The 20,886-nt window shown below is 42.4% G+C and overlaps 1 protein-coding gene across 2 annotated transcripts in view; it reads left to right on the forward strand.

The window, feature by feature from the left end:
• elovl5 (ELOVL fatty acid elongase 5) overlaps positions 1 to 20,284 on the forward strand; it is a 200,200-nt gene extending 179,916 nt beyond the window's left edge. For both annotated transcript variants that reach the window (XM_072498586.1, XM_072498587.1), the window contains 5 exons: positions 47 to 124; positions 6,068 to 6,239; positions 8,017 to 8,141; positions 13,901 to 14,035; positions 16,775 to 20,284. In XM_072498586.1, coding sequence (XP_072354687.1) covers positions 47 to 124; positions 6,068 to 6,239; positions 8,017 to 8,141; positions 13,901 to 14,035; positions 16,775 to 16,900 — 636 coding nt within the window. In that variant the 3' untranslated portion in view covers positions 16,901 to 20,284. The remainder of the gene's footprint in view (positions 1 to 46; positions 125 to 6,067; positions 6,240 to 8,016; positions 8,142 to 13,900; positions 14,036 to 16,774) is intronic.
• Positions 20,285 to 20,886: the final 602 nt, after the last annotated feature.

Raw genomic sequence — 20,886 nt, forward strand, 5'->3', positions numbered from 1 at the left:
AGATAAACTTAACAATAACTACAAATCAGTCTGTTTGTTTCCTCAGTTGATCAGAGGTGTTTGGGATGGAGGATACAGTATTTTCTGTCAGGACACTCATAATGCTGGTGAAGCCGATCTCAAGGTAAAAATGACAAATGTTTGTGTGATACAAGTGCAGATTTGTTGCTAGACCGGCAGCCTGGTAAAATCCTCAGGCTGATATTATGACTGTTTCTTTGATTTTCTTTCCTTTTATCTCTCTTTGCCTTTCAAATGTACCACAGACACTTCAGAATATTTTTCGCACTTGACAGTGTGGTAAGAAAAAGTTTGACAAAATCTGCAAGTCTATTTTCCATACTTTTTTTTGTTTCCTTTGCTGCCCTGTGACAAAATAACTGGGTTGACTACATTGAACCTAGTCCGTACGCGCCTGATAACCAGACAATCACAAATGCCCAGAGCCCAACCCAAGAGTGTAACCTTTGAAAGGATGTTAGTGACTCTATTTTGTTACCTTTGAGAGGCTGGAATCTAATGGATGTTGGAAAGGATTGTAAAGGATCCAAAATTGTAAAGGATCCAAGATGGCGCCAAAACGTGGCGACTCTCTGCGAGCTCTCCCTAACAAATCCCCTTTTTACTCATTTTACAATTGTGCAAATCTTTTCCCTATTATGTATTTTCTTTTATTTCCTTTTCTTTTCATATGCTTAATGATCTGTTGAGCTGCTCGCAGAAAAATACTTTCGCTGTACCTCGGTACACGTGACAATAAACAAAATCCAATCCAATGTTCTTGAGTCTATCATGTGAGGACGGGCCCACCTGCCGAGACAGCATAAGCAGTCACTGAGTTTTATTCTGATTGTTAAATCATGAAATGGATCCTCAGCTTAAGGTTGCTTGTTAGCAGAGGATGTAAAAAGGGCATGAATGTTGAACCTGGTTGGAAATTATGTTGACCGTTTTGTGATGCATTCCCACTTGGCACTGATTTGATCTCAGGGAGAAAGTTCCATATACATCTCTGCCTACATAAATCTAACATTTTCAAACTGAACTCCCCGCCCTTGTCGATTAGACATAGGTTCCTCTCGCTTGTTTCAAAAATAAGCCGCCATTACAGATACACGACGGACCACACTGCTGAAAAAAAATGCAGCCGGCGGATTTGATTAGTTGAAAGAAGAAATAAATATTATTGCATGATGTGATTTTTTTTTGTCGGTTCAGTTGTTTGCTTGAGTTTCTGCTAAAGCCTAGAAATTACTCTCGTCATTAAACTCATCGCCTGTGTTAACGTTCTGTCACAGAATTTCAGTAGTGCCATCTAAAACTGTTTTCCCTTTGCCCGCCCCCACATCACTGCCTCCTAAAAATTCTCCCTGCGTAAAATTGGCCCTCAGCTTTCAAACAATTTCTGTACCCAAGCTTCAATCAGCTTTCTAAAATGGTGGTATTTGCCTTTTACAGGCACTTTAAGCATTATTATTTACTCTGTTCAGTGTGACGCTCCGAGTTTGGGCATTTATGCACATGGGAATATTTCTGTATCGTATTATTTTTATATGACTAAGTGGACTGAGTAATTAAAAGACGATTTTAGTTTGGTGGAACAGTGATGCTTGACACATACAGCATTGTCATATGCATCGGCTGCTGGCACTCTGCCTCAGGCCCAGCACACGATTGATTGTTATTATGACCCAGACTTTAATGCGGGTTATGGATTCTCTCCTTATTGCCGCTGGAGCCCTTCAGCAGCACTTCAGACACTGATTTGAGCCGACGCTTTAAGGGACATCATTATATAAAAATTGCTTTTCTTCTTCTGGATGAGCTTCCCTTCCCTGCACAGCCACCCTTAGTTTCTGCCCCTCACTTTACTTTGGCCGCAATGACCATGCAATGAAGAGATCATTCTGTTGCAAATCCAGGAGCTCTTCATCAGCCTCAAAGTGTTTTTGTCTGTGATCTGGAGCGTAGACAATACTCCAAGCTCTTTTAAGTCAGCTGACTGTTAACAACAACAATAACATGCATTTATATTGTGCCTGTAATTTAATTTAAAAATCCAAATTTCTTCACAGTAGCGTTTTCAAACAACGTTTAACACCAAACCCCACAAAGGAGATATTCGGGCAGGTGACCAAAAGCTTGTCCAAAGCGATGGCTCTGAAAGAGCGTCCTAAACATGGGAAGAGAGGTGGGAGAGTCAGAGAGGTTTCCGGATGGAATTCCAGAACTTGGGCCCTGATTAAGTAATGCCTCAATTTAAGAATTCTCAAGCTCCTCCTATCTTTCTAATCTCAAGTTCTACAATCATCTGAGTTGGCTGCACTTAATTCTGGCCTTTTGGCCATATCCTGGTTGTTCGCTCCATCCATTGGTGGCCGTGCCTTCAGCTGCCAAGCGCCACTCTAGATCAGTAAGGGTGGTGGGGGTGATAGTGAACAGGGCTTGGGGCAAGTAAGGACACCGACAGTCGACTCTGGGCGGGATTCTCCAAGCCTCCGCGCCGAAATTGCGATCGGCACGGGGGCGGAGAATGGGCATCAAACTCGAGATCGGGTCCGATGCCACTCCCGCGATTCTCCAGTCCCTGGAATCACAGCGGTGCTGGTCGGGGGCCATTGAAAGAGGTCCCCACGGCGATCCACCAAGTGCAGCTGGCCGAGTTCCCGACTCAATCCGCAGCCGCCCTGGTGGAGAGCTGGTGGTTCATTCACGGGGGGGGGGGGGGGGGGCCTCCAGGACGGCCAGGCTACAGATTGGGGGCCATCGATCTGCGGGCGCGCGCGATCTGTGGGTGGCCTATCTTTTCGGTGTCCCGGCAATTCTCCGGGCCGTAACGGCAGCTAGAGCCGTGTGCTCTACACTTCCGGCATGCTAACCCCCAGCAAAACGGGGAATCGTTTTACGCCATTTTGCCTGCCGTAAAATCCCACCATTCTCACGCCGGCGTGCGGACAAAGCCTCAGAGTCGGGGAATCCAGCCCCATATCTTTCTGTCAACATGCTACATTCCTCCATCACCATCCCTGGGCATGTCACCGTCAGGACAGACCCACCAGAGGTGCAGTGATGTACAGTCAGTAAGGAGCAGCTGTGGGAATGCTCAATATTAACTCTGGATGCCATGAAACCTTGCATTTATATAGTACCTTTCAGGACCTCAGGACAACCTAAACTTGCTCCTCAGCCATTTGTGGCCACTATTGTAAGACAGGAAATTCAGTAGCCAATTTGCGTACTGCAAGTTCCTACAAACAGAAATGCAATGATGACCAGACAATCTGTTCCTGTGATGTCTTTGAGGAATGAACACTGACAGAGAAAATAAAAGCACAAAATGCCAAAAATGCCCTTCAGTTCTGGCAGTATCAGTGGAAAGAGAAACAGAGTTAATATTCCTGGTCGATGACCTTTCATCAGAACTGTTAATCGTCATCACTGTGTGTGATGTTCAGAATATCTCATTGAAGCAGCATTATACTCATGAACATTATGGTATACATCCTCCAGCTTAGTGTCTAACACTCCAGCTCTGCTCTCACCACCAGTAATTTCTCATTTGACAGCTGGGTGAACATAATTTGCCTTGTCTGGTATTGCTGCCAGTGCCTGCATGTAAACTAAGAATGCATAGCGCGCAGTAAATATCAGGAGTAGCGTTGCCTGTGTGAAATATTAGGCTTTCTAAGGGAATTTGATATATCCTGCTAAATTCACTTACTCTCCAAAATGATTATCTGAATTCATGCTGCAATTTATTTTGTTCATTTATGATACGTGAGTATAGCTGACAACGCAAGCATTTGCCACCCATCCCTAATTGCCCTCGAGAACATGGTGACAAACCCCTTTCTTGAACCATGGCAGTCTATATGGTATAGGTACACCCATAGTGCAGTTAGGAAGAGATCTCCCAGGTATTTGACTCAATGACACTGGAGGATCAGTGGTCTCATTCCAAGAGAAGGGCCGGAATTCTCTGGCCATCGGAATTCTCTTTTTCCGCTCGCAGCACACTCCCGCCTGCAGGTTTCCCGGCACCATGGGGTGGCTTCAATGGGAAATCCCATCAACAGGCAGTGGGAATGGAGAATCTCGCCGTCAGCATACGCCACTCTGCCATGAAACACAAGGCTGGGGAACCAGAGAATCTCTCCCAAGATGTGTGTGAGTTAGGGAGGAGCTTCCAAGTGGTGGAGCCCCCATGCATCTGCTGCACCCTTGTTCTTCGAGGTGGTAGAGTTTACAGGCTTAGAAGGTCCTGTTTAAGGAGCCTTGGCCAGTTGCTGCATCATGTGGGTGAGTACACACTGGTGCAATTGGATCCTGACCTGGATGGTGCTGAGCTTCTTGAATGCTGCTGCAACACATCGCTGTGGGTCTGGAGTCACATACAGACTGGACCACGTAGGAATGGCAGATTTTCTTCTCTGATGGACATTAGTGAATCAAACCAGTAGTGTGGCATTACAGTAGTTTTGTGGTCACCACTATTGAGCTAAGGGGCGGGACTTTGGGTTCACACCCACCTCAAGAACAGCAATTCCCGTCCAAGGTCAACAGACCTTTAAGTGGTCCGTCAAATTATCTGTCCCCCTGCGATAATTTCAACGATGGGCAGAAACCTATACCCTAGCTTTTTATTCCAGATTTAGGTGCACAGGTTTCTATGGACTTGATAGCATAATCTCCTTATCCTCTTCAGTATCAGTTGTTTCCTGTATTTATCCTTCACATTCATCTCATTGGCCTCCTTGTTTTTTTGTTCTCAGCGCACCAATGCACTTGTTAACTTCCTCGTAATCTTTTCTCATGGGTAAGCTGTTCTGCATAATCAGTTTGTCAGGGCTGAGTTCTTTTCATTTCCATTTATGACAAGTGCACGCCAATCTTTTGACAGATGCCTCTGCTGCATATTAATTACCTTTATGGATTATACTCAAGTCTTGCAGAGATCCTCCCAGGTTCAGCAAGTTTGGCAGAGTATTTACTCTCTCAAGCTGCATCCTATCATGCGTAGTCAGCCACATCATCTGGGGAGGGGGTGGGGGTGGGGGCGGGGGTGACAGTACCTCCCAATGTGTTGCACCTTCTACCAGCTACTCAGAAGACCTGAAAGCTAAATCCACGTTTCATTCACTGCTCACCCTCTGCTGCTGCACCCCACATGCTCTCAGAACATCTGGACACGCCTTCTTTGCCCCGTTTGAAAGACTAGTTTGCGCTGTAAGCATGCTCTGTCCGGGATGACTGGAACTCTGATGTGATTAGCCCTTCCATTATGTAGTAGTCACATTGTGCAATATGACTATCTCTTACATGATCTTTATTCCCTAGATTAACATAAGTGATGCTAATTTGGATTTCTGTCAGAGAAATTTCTAGGCTTCTGTGAATTTATAATAACCTGTGCTAAACCTCTAATGTTGTGATACAGGGCCTGGTGTTATTATTGGAAATTCAACTAAGTTGTTTTTGGTTTTACTGCTATTTAAATATAATGAAATAGCCTATATGTTGCTGTAATAGTGCAATAGTATATTGTCTGCAGTAAATACCTGCAGTAACACAAAACTTAGTATTTTTTATTCAATGATTTAAATGCTGGTGTTTGATTTTAGAGCATGTGCCACAAAAGCCTCGGAATGAGGATCCCGTCTAAAATCTGGAATGTCTGAAGGGAAAAAGAGCAGTTGTGCCCTTTTTCGCTGCTTCAGAATATAAGCCCTCTCTTTGCGATCCCGTCTTAGTCAGAAGATTTTTGATCTCATTTTGAATTCTTGTGTGGCCAAACTGACCCATCCTGACAGGATAGAGATTGGAAGAACATTTTTATTTGGTACTACTGTTGACAACTTCCATTTATTGTCCTCTGTGAAGCACAGAATGTGCCAGATGGCACAATGACATTTGTCCCATGATGTTTTACAACCTACTTGATCAAATGATTTGCCTCTGGACAACAAATGAATTGATGAACATGAAAAGGCACAAGTTATTAGCCAGATGGTTTTTATGATGCGTGCATGATCAACTATATTTGAGCGTTATTCCCTCTTTTCCACAGATTATCCGTGTGCTATGGTGGTACTACTTCTCTAAAGTCATAGAGTTCATGGACACTTTTTTCTTCATTTTACGAAAGAACTACCATCAGATCACAGTTCTGCATGTCTATCACCACGCCACCATGTTCAACATCTGGTGGTTTGTTATGAACTGGGTGCCCTGTGGTCACTGTAAGAGAGCTAATGGTCTTTCTTTTTCTTTTAGGAGATTTATTTTTTTTGAAGGGCAACTAAATCCAGGCCTGATGGACATTTTATTTTATTCCTCTGCTCAATGCAGTAGGTTGAAACTTTGGCACTGAATTTATTTGGAACTTTTTTTCGCCACTGCGCCATATACCTTTGTCAGAAGTGCAGCGGTAATCCTGTTTACCCACGCAAACACTTCCTCCAAAGTTCCAACAACTCAGCGGCAGAAATTCGGAGCTTTAATAGTCCCCCCCTCCCACCCTCCCCACTTTGTGAACTCTACTGCCATTGCCTCTGAACTGATGTCTGTATTCAGTGTGAAACAGTGACTGGGCCTGCCATGTACGGTTTATAAATGCAAACTTTTCATGAATGAATGTTGCAAGGAAACTAATAAAAAAAGTAATTCTGGCTATTTTGGGTTTAGTTGCTCTTTGAAGATGCGGTATTCCTTTTCAAATTGACAGTTTTACAAATTTAATAACCAAGCATCTGTGTGTTCTGAAATGGTTTACTTGAAAATAATTTTTAATTAAATTTAAATTTTCTTTGAATTGAAAAACTGGCTTGCTCGAAATGATCGTAAAGCATCCATTTAAACATAAAATACAATCCATGATTGCCTTTCCTTAATCCACAGATCAAATGGAGGTTGTTAAATTTTTATTGCCTCTTTATGCGGTCGAGGTACCTCTTGTTAGTTGAATAATGTTCTTTACTATCCTTTATACCCATGTGGTTAGGATGCTCAATGAACCTATTTGACCTCTCTGGCCCGTTTTGATTTAGGTGTACATAGCCGTTTAAAAAATGAACAGTGCCATACAAAAGCTGAAACACAAAACATCCAGTGCATTTGCTGTTCAGTCATTGCTAATTGCAAATGAGATGTCATTTTTCACACCTTGTCACATTTCCTACTGTCTGTTAATTGAGAGGAGTGTGCAGATTGTGTTGACAGTGTGTAGGGCCTGTCAAATTCTTCACACAGAGCTGGCAAAACATCCATCTGATGCTTGTGATCTTTTGTGTTTCTGTCATGTAGACAATCCAGTTGGTGGTGGACATATATATATATATATATATATATATATATATGAGAAATTAAAAACAGGCTTGAAGAAGTGATTCAACTTATAAAGTCCAGATCTTAGGGAACCCAAAAAGCTGAATTTGAAGCATTGCCCCTAAAATTTGGTCTGTTGCGATGTTTCCTACTGTGTGCTTATAAAATTTAGATTCCGGTTTAGAAATCCAATAGTACGTGTTGACTCTGCACTTATGAACCCATCTAGAAGAAAATCCATTGTATCACAATGTAATGTCCTGAGTGATGGTGATTGTGCTTTTACTATGCAACCAGAACTTATTCGGAATCATAACACCTTCTAAAATTTCACAATGTGAAAAAAAAAATGAAAATTGCTTATTGTCACAAGTAGGCTTCAAATTAAGTTACTGTGAAAAGCCCCGAGTCACCACATTCCGGCGCCTGTTCGGGGAGGCTGGTATGGGAATGTAAACTCCTAAACTCCCAAATGTAAACTCTATCTTTTCAGAGTTGGTAACAGTGCCTCATATCTACTGAACTCAGGAGGATGAGAATGCATATTGGATCCCTTTGAAATGATTGTACACACTGCTTTTCATGACTAGAGTTTCTTGGCTTTCTTCCATATTCTCCAGATTTTAACATTGATGTATTTTCTTGCATGCATTTCAGTTGTTTTCAACTGACACTCTCTACCTGTGCTTGCAGCTTTCTTTGGGGCCACCCTCAACAGTTTCATTCATGTGCTGATGTATTCCTATTATGGTCTTTCTGCTATCCCAGCCATGCGACCTTATCTTTGGTGGAAGAAATACATTACTCAAGGACAATTGGTAAGTAAACATCATTGTACTTAGCCACCTGCAAGTTGGGAGTAAAGTCATGTTCCTGGTATTGTCTTATCTTGTGCATATTTTTTTAATGGATATCTGTCAATAGCAGAGAGCTGTTACATAGTACATAGAACATACAGTGCAGAAGAAGGCCATTCAGCCCATCGAGTCTGCACCAACCCACTTAAGCCCTCACTTCCACCCTATCCCCGTAACCCAAGAACCCCTCCTAATCTTTTTGGTCACTAAGGGCAATTTATCATGGCCAATCCACCTAATCTGCACGCATTTGGACTGTGGGAGGAAACCGGAGCACCTGGTGGAAACCCTGCAGTTTTCTCCCCCCCTCACACCATATCTGATCTCCGTGCTGCTATATACAGCACGGCGCATTTCACAATTGGTAACTATCTATACAACTCCTAGATGGTAACCAAGTGTTAATTATCTATGTGCTAGCCTGTAATAAAATGACAGTGCCATATCTTAAAAAATGTGGGTGGCAAAGAGAAACAGAAAATGATTCTGACAGTGCATCGCACAAATCTGGAAAAATAACGTCGGGAGAGAAAACAAGTCAATCTAGTCCAGCAGGTTCATGGGTGCAAAAAGATGTGGACTCTTTTCAGACTGAGAGGAAATTGTGACATGAAGAACCCTTTAATTCCCCAAATCGAGAAGTGAAACGGTGAAGTTTGATATAATCTTTTAGGGGAGAGGAGGTTATGGAATCTGTACTTCTCTGAAATGTCCACAGTGTAAGAGACCATGGAGATTGAAGACAGTTGGAGAGTTAAATACTTTGGCACTCATCTGCCTTGAGAGATGATGGACTGCGCCCGTTTGTCACTTCTGTATTGAATACCGTCTGTTGTGGCTGCAAAGGCTGATTCATGGGTGGCATTTCCTCCTGCAGCTGGCATAGGTAAAGAGCATTGGCCTGAGGTCAACTGATCTTCTTTTCCTTTGGGTGGGCTCTCTTTTCCGTGGTCTGGTCATCTCTTTTGTCCTCTGGTTTTCACATGCCCTTCCTGACTGCTTGAGTCCAGTAGCGAGGAATTCCCATGCATCGACTTCGACCCCGGGCAACCGGAACTTTCACTTTCAGACACCCTTTTACCACAGACATGAGTGGCCCGTTGGCCTCGTGCCGATGGCAGGCTCGCCGTAGAGCAAGTCTTTGGGGATGCGGCCGTCATTCATACAGCTCATATGACCCAGCCAATGGAGTCACTGTTGAGAGGGTAAACATGATGGGGATCTCTGCATCAGGTGTTCTTTCATGTTTGGCACTTTGTGCTGCCAGGAGATGCCCAGTATTCGTCTGAGTGGCAGAAGCTGTTGAGCCGCTTTTCTTGACTTAGATAAGTTGTGCGTGCCTGGCTACTGTATAGAAGGATGCTGATAAAACAAGCCTTGTACACATCAAGCTTTCATTTGTTCGTTTGCTGTTGCTCCACACTCGACTTATTGATGTTGGCAGCTGCAGCCTTGGAAAATCCTGGTGCTGATTTGGCATCAAGAGACAGGTTGCTGGTAGTTTTGATCCAAGGTATGTGAAGTGTCGATGACCTCCAGAGGTCAAATGGTAACAACCATTTAAGTACATTTATAAACGCAAGAAGATTAGCAAAATACGTAAAACATAAGGAACAAATATTTTTCAACAGCACATACGTGTAAGGATGGTCACATGCAAGAATTACATTACGGAGCCTGGTCTCCTTATTTGAAAAAGGATATGATTGCGTTAGAAGCAGTTGAAAGAAGGCCGACCCGACTCATTCCTGGGATGAGGGGCTTATCGTGTGCAGGAAGGTTGAATAGGTTGGGCCAAGACCCACTGGAGTTCAAAAGAATGAGATGTAACCTGATTGAAACGTACATGGTCCTGTGGGCACTTGATGCCAGGTGGATGTTTCCTCTTGTGGGAGAGATAGAGCCGGGGGACACAAGTTAAAAATAAGAAGCCTCACTTTTAAGACAGAAGTGAGGATTTCCTTTTCTCTCTGAGGGTTGTTAGTCTGTGGAATTCTCTTCCCCAGAAAGTAGTGGAGGCTGGGTCATTGAATTGATTCAAGGCAGAGTTAGACAGATTATCTCATTGAATGGTGGGACAGGTTTGAAGGGCCAAAGAACCTACTAAGTCTATATTCCTGTGTAGTATGGTGGATTTGTTGACCGGTCGTTTATGACAGGAAAGTCTCAAACGACCAACTCCATCCCTCTCCCCAGCAACTGGCTGAGGCAGACTGTTTGCAATCTTGCCGTTCTATTTGACCTCCAGATGTGCCTCTGCCCACATAGCTGCACCCAACTAAGACCATGGTTTTCCAGTCCTGCCCGGAGCAGAAAATGTGACTGACCAGCCAAAGGTCCATTGACTTAATGTGAGAATTTCTGGTCCTGCTTTGTGGATGGAACTGGAAAATCCTGGTCTAAGTCCATTTATTTCCACTACAATAACGTTGCCTGAAAATGTCCCCTACCTCAGCATATCTGCTGCTGAAACACTCAATCATTCCATTGTTACCTCTAGACTCGACTATTCCAGTGCATTCCTGGCTGGTCTCCCATGTTCTACTCTCTGTCAACCTGAGGTCATCTAAAACACGGCTGCCCATCTTCTAACATGCACCACGCCCCATTCTCCCAGCAACCCTTCTGCTCACTGACCTAAATTAGCACCCGGTTAAGCAATGCCTCACTTTTAAAATTCTCACCCTTAGCTTCAGATCTCTCCATGGGCTTGCCTCTTCTAGCTCTGTAATCTCCACCAACCCTACAATCTTCTGAGTTATCTGTGCTCACCTAATTCTGGCCTCTTTAGCTTCCATGGTTTTAATCATTCCACTATGGGCAGCGCAAGTGGATAGCACTGTGGCTTCACAGCGCCAGGGACCCAGGTTCGATTCCCGCTGGGTCACTGTCTGTGCGGAGACTGCACGTTCTCCCGTGTCTGTGTGGGTTTCCTCCGGGTGATCCGGTTTCCTCCCACAGTCCAAAGACGGGCAGGTTAGGTGGATTGGCCATGATAAATTGCCCTTAGTGACCAAAAAGGTTAGGAGGGGTTATTGGGGTACGGGGATAGGGTGGAAGGGAAGGCTTAAGTGGGTCGGTGCAGACTCAATGGGCCGAATGGCCTCCTTCTGCACTGTATGTTCTATATTCTATTACTTGTAATGCCTTCAGCTTCCAAGACCCTAGGCTTGAAATTCACTCTCTAAATCTTTCCCTCCCTCGCCTTCTGTTTCTTTCTTTTCTCCGAAGGTGCTGCTTTGACCAAAGATTTGGTCAGCTGTCTTAATAACTCCCTATATGCTCAGTGTCAAGTTTTGTTTAATAACATTCAGGTGAAATGCCTTGGAACATAAAATGTGCTACATAAATATGAGTAGTTGTTGCTCTTCCATGTGCTGTGCTGGAACAATACCTCGCCAATTACAAGGGCATGAAATGGCTGTACTTACCCGTAGTTATCGACTGAACATGCCAAGAAAAGTTAAGGCTGGTGCATTCAGGTGCAAGTGAGTTTTTAACAGTGTAATCAGTCATTATTGCAGCCATACAGCTTCTCTGATGCTGAAAATTCAACTTTAAAGTTGTGGAGTCTCATTCCTTCAGAATTTTAATTATTGTTCGAGATTTTTAAATGTTTTATTTAATTTTTCTGTCTGTCGCTGTCTCTTAATCACATCCATCTTTCGCAGTATTTTGCTTTCTGTATGTGATTTAAATCAGTGATGATCCTTCAGATATAAAAAGAGAAAATGCTGTATAAACTCAGCAGATCTGGCAGCATCTATGGAGAGAGAAACAGAGTTAATGTTTCGAGTTCATATGACTCTTTATAGAACTACTGAGTTTATCCAGTACTTTCTGTTTTTATTTCAGATTTCCAGCATCCACAGTATTTTGTTTTCATTATAATCCTTCAGATTATTGGTTGAACAGCCTAGTTTATGAATGCCAAAGGTCCTCTGTAGAAAGCATTGTGCTAGATCAGACACAAAGTGATCCTCAATAGCTGGCAAAAGCTCTGTGGGCAGCTTTCAGCATAGTGAACGATGAGTGCTGTTCCTCCACCACTGACCGCAAAATCTATGTAATGTTTTTAAACCAAGTATTATTTGAGGTCATTATCACCAATTCCTAATGAGCCTTGAGATGGTCGTGGTCAGGCTGCCTTCTTGAACTGCTGCAGTCCATGTGGTGTAGGAACACCCACAGTGCTGTTAGGGAGGGTGTTCCAGGATTTTGACCCAACGCCTGTGAAGGAACAGCAACATATTTCAAAGTTGGGGGGGGGGGGGTGTAGCTTGGAGGGGAACTTCCAGATGGTGGTGTTCCCATCCATCTGCTGCCCTTGTCCTTCTAGGTGGTAGAGGCCATGGGTTTGGAAGGTGTTGTCTAAGGAGCTGGTGAGTTGCTGCAGTGCATTTTGTAGATGGTATGCACCTCAGTGTGTGCCTCAGCAGTGGAAGGAGTGAATGCTTCAGCTGGGAATGTTTAACTTGTGTATTGAGGAAAACTTAGGATGGCAAGAGAAGGAATCAAACTGAGCAGTTTTATACCAATAATTGGAATAAATGGAATGGTGAGACGAAAGTGTTCAGCGTTAAGTAAGATTTGGATATATTTGGAGTAATAGATCTGTGATTCAGATTCCCAAAAGAGTGATGCGCTGCAAAATGTGAGATGAGTTAAGCAATGCAGAAGTGATAGGGGTGAGGAGAGAGACAAAGGGGTGGGGGAGCGTTGAACTTGCCCGATTTTCATCTTGTTGAAATCCATAGACCAGCAGGCTCCTCCACTAGATTAGTGACTAGGCAGAGAAGTGGAACATTACCCCTGAGGTTTCACTTGAAGGGTGCGATTTTTGAGCAAGATCCACTTATTGGCTGGGATAAGTTAGGGTTAAAATTGTGGGCAAGAGATTGAGGTGGAGAGGAAATTTCCTGTGGTTCATATGCATGAAAAACATTATGAACATGCCAAAAATGTTTTCTTTGATTTACATTTCCAGCAAATTGCAAACAGATTCTAAAATAATTGCATTCTCAATTTGACTAGATACAGCAATCAAAGGACAAAGATCTCTTTCTAAAATGCTGATAATTGACTATAGGTGGGGCAATTCTCCTTTCACTCTCATGAGCAAATATGGGCAGTAGTTGAAGTGCTAATTCAATGTTGGGGCTGTTAAGATAATGTTCAGCAAAAGATCTAATAGGGGGTATTTAAACAAGACCTCTCAAGTCGAGGTCTATGTTAAAGAAGGAATCTGGATTGTGGGGCTGGCATCGAGCTTAATTTAGATACTCAAAAATAAAGATAAAGTTTGCAGTTTGACATTTGGCGTGCGAAAATCATGAAAGGAGTTGTCAGCAGTGCTAACAAGCAGCAATAACTTACAGCAGTTATTTTGCTGTCGGTTCAGCGGAAACCCTGTTTTGAGGTGTAAATACGTTTGGGCAGTTAAGGCAAAATATGTGATCAGCTCCACTAAAGTTGGCCTCCTTACAAACTTCAGCTTTAATTATCAAACTGACCCCTCAGCATTACACAGATAGACATCCAATGTCGTCAATTCATAAAACCTGCCAAAATCTCTGTATTAATATGGCAAGTTCAAAAATAAAATAAAATAGCTCTGCAGTTCAGTTGTTTAGGATGATACTCCACAGCTAGTATTTTATTTTGTCTTTGCTTTATTATTTTTTAGATTCAAATTCTATTTTTGTTTCTAATATTTTCAGCTCCAGTTTGTCCTGACGATAGTTCAGACCAGTTTTGGTGTTTTCTGGCCATGTGGGTTTCCAAGCGGCTGGCTGTATTTCCAGATCGGCTATATGATCTCTCTGATTATTCTCTTCACTAATTTCTATATTCAGGTAAGTGAGAATGCTAAGCAGCTATTTAAGTAATCTGCCCTCCTATACCATTTAGTACTTTCAGTTGTATCTGGGGGATGTGAATGGAAGCACAGCTTTCAATGGTTTGTAAATATGTGGTTTGCTGACAGCCAGTTCTCTGTTGCTGCCGCCAGCAGCGCAGCAATTGAATTTCACATAGTTTTCAGAAAAATCGTAGAATTCCTATAGTGCAGAAGAAGGCCAGTCGGCTTATCGAGTCTGCACTGAACGTCCAAAAGAGCATGCTATCTAGACCCACTCCCCCCACCTAACATGTGGACACTAAGGGGCAAATTAACATGGCCAACCCACCTAACCTGCACATCTTTGGACCGTGGGTGGAAACTGGAGTACCTGGAGGAAACCCACGCAGACACAGGGAGAAAGTGCAAACTCCACACAGACGGTTACCCGAGGCCGGAATTGAACCTGGGTCCCTGGAGCTGTGATGCAACAGTGTTAACCACTGCCGAACCCACCTTTTCCATTCTGTTAACTGCTGTACACCTATATAAGATCAACTATCAGGCACATTTCTTTGATGTTAAAAAGCCCAGGTCTATCCAGTGTTTTCTCATAATTCAAATATTTGACACCAGGCACTTTTATGGCTCTTTTCCACTCTGCCTCCAGCAGGAAATCCTGTTGTCAGTTCTTTGTGACTTAGTGCAACTAATGGTCAAGTATGACCTGATGAGAGTACTCTGTGACCTGAGCAGGACTATCTCTGTCTGCTAGTCTACTGTTCATGGCATGTAAGTTCTGTTCGCTTTGCTAATTGCCACTCTTCATTGATTGAACATTTTGAGCTTCAAGTCTACCAAATGAGCGAGATTGCATTCAACTTTAGCTTCAACATGGGATACATCCATTGACAGTTTCCTTCCTATAAAATATAGTTCACAATTATTTGCATTAAGCTTCCTATGATATTGTTCTCCCCAGAAATATCTTGTGCAATATGTTCTTTAATTTCTGATCTGCCTCCTTCGATTCCAGCGCCTCTCTTATCACCTGTAAAGTTGGCCAGTTTGTATTGGGCTTCTGAATCTAAAGCATTATTGGAAATTAGAACAATGTCCCAACACCTCCCTCTCTCTGCAACATAATAACTATAAAAACAAGTACTTCTTGTTTTCTACCCTTAAGCCAAATACTTATGCACATCAAAAATTCACCTTGGGTCTTCACAGCCTTTAGCTTATCTGAAAGCCTTTCATCCAGAACTTTGTCCATGTCTTTTTGGAAGTTAAAGGACATCATATTGCTTCTCTGCCCACTTTCCATGACACTTCATTAAAATAAGCCAGAGAGGTTGGCCTCTCATTCAGAGTCTCGTTCTTCAGAAACCATCCGAGTGAATTTTCCCTCACTTCACTTTGGCCTTAAACACCAGAAAATGGCATCAAGACATATCGCAGAAACACAATGACTTCAAAGGATTTTTTCAAATCATTTTGGAAATCGCAGTATTATAGGCACTGGAAAATAGATTTCTACCATAGAGGCCCATTGATAAGGCAAACGATTGGTTACAAATTCACAAGTACAGGTTTGGATTTTTACAAATTCACCGTTTCTGAACTTCTATGAGGGCTCTCCCAGTCTCCCACTGTAACTCAGTTTAGTCCAGTTTAGCCGGTCTCTAGCACATTTTTAGCAGTTTATAAAGAGTTTTATGAAAGGAAAGCGGAAGATAACTTGATCAATCTTGAAGTGTTGGGTACTCTGACACACAGACGAACCAACACGGTTGCTTATGGTACAACGCAGTTTTATTTCATTGAACTATAAACATAGTAAACTCTGGTGTTCAGCACATGGTGAACCTCTGAGTGGCTGGCAATGAGGTCTGTCCCCTGAGTTCTCTCCTGCTCGAGTGCCCAGGAAGTGTCGTGTTCCCTGCTTTGTACTGTGTATGCTCTTGTACGTGATTGGCTGTCGTGTTGTGTGCGTTGATTGGCCCGTTGATCTGTCCATCATTATGTGTGTGTGTATGTGCTGGGATGTTCACATGAATATCATGACAAATCTCACAGACATAATGACATACAAGGTGAAGCCTGGCAAAGAATTACTGGTATGAAAATAAAGGAGTTGGATTGATGCCTGATCAGGATGGCAGGGGCACTGTCAGTGTGGCCGCTGGCAGTGCCAAGGTGCCCAGGTGGTATTTTGCCTGCGCCCGTATGAGGTAGGGTGTGGTGGTCTCGAGGACAGGTGAGTTGGGAGGGGGTGGTCTGGTGGGTCGCATCGAGGGGTCGAGTTTAAATGGCGCCCCGATCTTTTCCTGCACTGATGAGCGGGCGTTCCCCACTGAGGCCCGAAAAAAAAGTGCAGGTTCAATAGCGGGGTTGTTCCCGCCACTACAGGTGCCAGGAACAACCCCACAAATCCCACCCAGAACAGGACTCTATTGTTTCTTTGTTCGATCGTGCCCAAAGTCTCAGTATAGAAGGCACATTTTACCCATGATCACAACCCTATGTACAAAACTATATTCTGTTACATGAAATGCAAGAAACTGGGGGAACGACTACTTCTTCTTTATATATTATGGGATTGCATATAAATACACCTCTATCTGAGTTCATAAGAAGAATTGCTTGTATACAAGGTACTCATTCAGTAGAAATGCCTACAAGTGGGTTCACTGTGCTATGCTTTGCAAAAGAGACCCCATTCATTCTTTTTTCTTTTGTGTTTGAACAATTTCAGACCTACAAGAGAAAGAGCGCTTTCAAAAGGAAAGACTGTCTAAACGGTTCTACAATAGCTGCAAATGGACACACAAATGGCCTTTCTACACAGATGGATCATTATTCAGAAAAGAAAACTCACTAAGATGGATTCCAGGGCTAGAACCGTGTTTTATCAGCACATTAAGATTTTTCTGATGTTCTAAGGCAATTTCAAAAGTTACCAATGTGTTAACTATATCCAATCCTGCATTATATAGCCATATAGGGTAGGAATTTGGACCTGAATATTGTTGTGATCAATAGAGAAAATGAATTTAGAGAAATTTCCTTGTGCGAAAGAGTACCTAAGTGGTAGAAAGGTACTGAATATATCAGCCCTATATAGTTTCAAAAATGTTAGATTATCTCCTGAACTAGAGCAATGGACCCCAGTGTGAATCAGGTAAAATGTGGTTGATTTTAGTTTACAACACTGTTGTTGCCTTACTGCTTATGTGTGTGTTAGGTACTGTCTTGTATTCACTTTAATCTTAAAACCATATTTATATGTTTCAACTTAAAGGTAATTTGGCACAGGGTGTTTACCCATATGCCTTAGTTCCATCTAAAGTTACAATGCTGCATAATTATTACGTTTTAAATGTTCCAAGAATCCTATACCTCTTTCTTGGTTATAAATACTTGGCTTGCTGGTTTTAATAAAAAGGATGGGGTGTTGATACCACAGTGTAGAAGCAGATGACGGAGTGCTTCATGGATGTGTTTCAAGCAGTCAATTTTCCCGTAGTGCTAATGACTGGCCAACAATAGAAACTGACCCATCTTATCCACCCTTTGGCCTTATACTGGGTGTGTTCAGTTTGACTGAATGGCCAACAATCACACACAGCTCTTCAGTTTCCACTTAAGCCGGTGAACCAAGTTTCAGAATAAAAGCTCTTCATCATGTGTACTTCTTATACCCGCCCAAAACTCCCAATCCTCTCAGGAATTTCCATGATTATTGTTTGTTCAAGGATTGTTGCGTATCACAGAATTTAAGCTGTAGTGTATTGGATAACTGGACATTCTACCTGTGAGGAAGAGCTGAAAGGTCTTTGCACGGTTGAGGTAAAAGCAGAAAAGGTGGAATTTGCAGAGCAGCCCAGTGAGCGTCTGAGACAGAAATAACAGTTATCGTTTCAGGTGCTGTCTGTCCTGCTTTGTAACTTCAGCATTTTCTATTTTGATTTCAGGTTTCCAGCATTCATGGCTCTTCTTTAAAAAAACTGCAGCTAAGTTAAGCTGACTCACATTCATGTCACAGGTGTGCTCTCCTATTTTGAAGTGTTGGCTGCGTGGTGTGTAGCCTCTTTGTGGCACACCATGCAAAAACAAAGGATGTGAGGTAGCTTAATTCTGTTGTCATAACTACTGAGTTGTCTCATGTGAGGTGGATGAATTAAATACTGTAATTTCTACCTGAGTTGCTGCGGCCAGATTGCATAGCATACACATAGCGATGGTCTCATGACATCCAAAATGCAAATCATTACTGCACATATGTTACTGCTTATGTGGCGTATTGTTCGGTGTGTGCAGTGGCACCGTTAGATTACAAGGAAAACGAGCCCCTAGTAGTGTGAGGACATGAGTTGAAATCATTTGCTGGCTTGGGCCCTTTTTGTGAGGGGGTGAACTTGAATTGGTAAATAGCTCGGGAGCATTCAGTGCAGGGCAGTGTCTTCATGCTCACGTGATTCTGGGGCAATGCATTAACCTTTTCATCGGGAAGTTAACTCCGTGGGTGGGTAGCGAAAAGAAGAGTAAGTGTCCACACATACCAGATGCGGACTGGGTCATGACCTTTGTCTTTTGCACACACTGGAAAGCTGTCTCTTCTGTTTAAATTATTTTATTTTAAAATTGTAGTGAACATCGGTAATTATCACGATGGACTAATATTTTGGTGAGGTACCCTGTGTGTTTAAAATATAACAGTTATGCAGCAGTGTTACTTTAAATAACTTGTGAAGTTTCACGTATGCCTTAAAAAATAAATTGCAGGGTCCAAAGCTTTGCTGCAGGCCTATTCCATGTGTTGGTGAACTCTGTGCAAAGAAAGAAAAAGTTCATGTAGTTTCCAATTTGCAATGTGATGACCCTAATTCTCTCTTATATATTTGCATTAAATGTTTGTTAATAATTGTTAAGTCTCAAGTGATTCAAAATTACATTAACAGGTACAGTGGTATACTTTTAAGCAAATGACATATCGATCTTTATTACTAATGATACAGTGTCATACCTAATGAAATATGATCCCTATTACTTTTTTCAAACATCCCTGATCTCTTTAAGTGGATATAATTACTTTTGGTAGCGTTGTAAACTGAGTATGCGATTCTTTCACCACAGTGACCCTACCTGTGACTATCTCAGTGTAACTACTGCACTTTGGCCATTTCGTACAGAGAATAGAATTGGGTGATGGGGAGCAGTTTCCTTTCTCATTCACCTGGAACAGGGTTTGCATATACCTCACCGAAGGAACCCCGGTGTGTAAACGTCCGTTGAGACAAAAGATGCCCAAAATGTAGCTCAACAACAGTTTTAATAAACAAGACCAAGCACCCAATGCGCATTAATGAAACTGCGATCCGTTTGAAAAAAAATAAAATTGAGGTTGTAGCAATGGGTTGCATAACCAGTTTTCTCCCCAATTTTACTCATTTGGACTAAAGTTTCTGAAACTGTACATGGAAATCCCAGCGTTTGGACCTTTTCTTTCTAGTTAGTTCACTTTGTGGAAATAAAATCCTGAAAAGTACTCATTTGATCAGGTGACAGTGCATTTTAGTAGCCCTAGAACAGGAGAATAGCCAATGTTCATTTTCTGATTCCACTTTTAAAGTTCACAATGGGAGCAAAATGTTTGAATATCGAGTTATCAATGGTCGAATTGCAAAACAGCCAGGGTCTCCTATTCCGTTTAGGGTTTGTGATTGATTTAACTGCTGCAAAGCCAGGAACACAATCCTGACTATGACTGCGTACTTAGTGAAATATTGAAGAAGAAAGCACATACATACCATGACTATCAAGGAGCAGTATCTTTCGATGAACCAGAACATGCAACCATAGCGGAGACTTGCTTGAACTGCTGAAGCACTGTTTTCCTTTTCAGCTTTAGTGGAGAATAAATGTCAAGCGTTCTTCAAAACGTAACATAGATTTCCCTTGCATATCTTAAAAGAAAAGCAAATACTTATTTGCTGAGTTTTAATCAAAGGTTGCGTACACTACAAACTCTAAGCTTAGCTGTTCTGGTTGTCTTAATTAGGTATGACGTTCTGTATCCCTTTTTTCATACAGGCACTGAATCTTTCGGGTCAATGCTGCTCTCAAATGTCACATTACATTTTTTTAATTAAACTTTAATTATGAGTGTGCTGGTTTAACCTGTGTCTGAGTAACTTGTACATTCATCAGTTGTAACATCTTCAGATGCACTCAATTCAAATAATTAAAATCTTTACTAAACTTATATGGTTGTGCTAGTCTGTTTATAATCCAGTGATGTACTGACCACATGCGCACGGGTAACTTACTCCAACTTATGTGTCAGCACTTTCTGAAGGCTGGCCTCTCATTGTGCTCCTACTGGTAGCAATCCTGACTTCAGCAACAGTGCAGTACAATAATTGAGGTTGCTTCCAGGGATACGGAGAGTCATCTCAAGAGGATAGATAGAGGCTGAAGTTAGATAAGCCAGCTGCCGTTTTCTCTGGCCATAATGATTTCGTAAGCAATTATTTGGGAAGATCTGGCAATAGCAAATCACAACGTTCAGACAGGTTTCCATTAAAATGGCTACTACTCGGAGGCAGAAATGTTGAGTGTAATGCAAGATATTGCCTTACTCAGGCCGTGGAGACTCAAAAGTTAAACTCGATAGCCTCTGTGGCGATTGGGATGCATGATTAACTCGGGCCTGTTCAATGTAGTAGGCAGCACCCCATGCTGTTTATTGTTTCTGATGCTTTCAGTGTACAGCATCAATAATGCTGCTATTGATTGGCGAGTGCATCAGCAGGGTGCCAGTATCGTGCATGATAAGCACCCCTTAAAACACGGCTTTGTGGCTTA

This window comes from Scyliorhinus torazame, chromosome 4 (assembly GCF_047496885.1).
Source record: "Scyliorhinus torazame isolate Kashiwa2021f chromosome 4, sScyTor2.1, whole genome shotgun sequence".
NCBI lineage: Eukaryota > Metazoa > Chordata > Chondrichthyes > Carcharhiniformes > Scyliorhinidae > Scyliorhinus > Scyliorhinus torazame.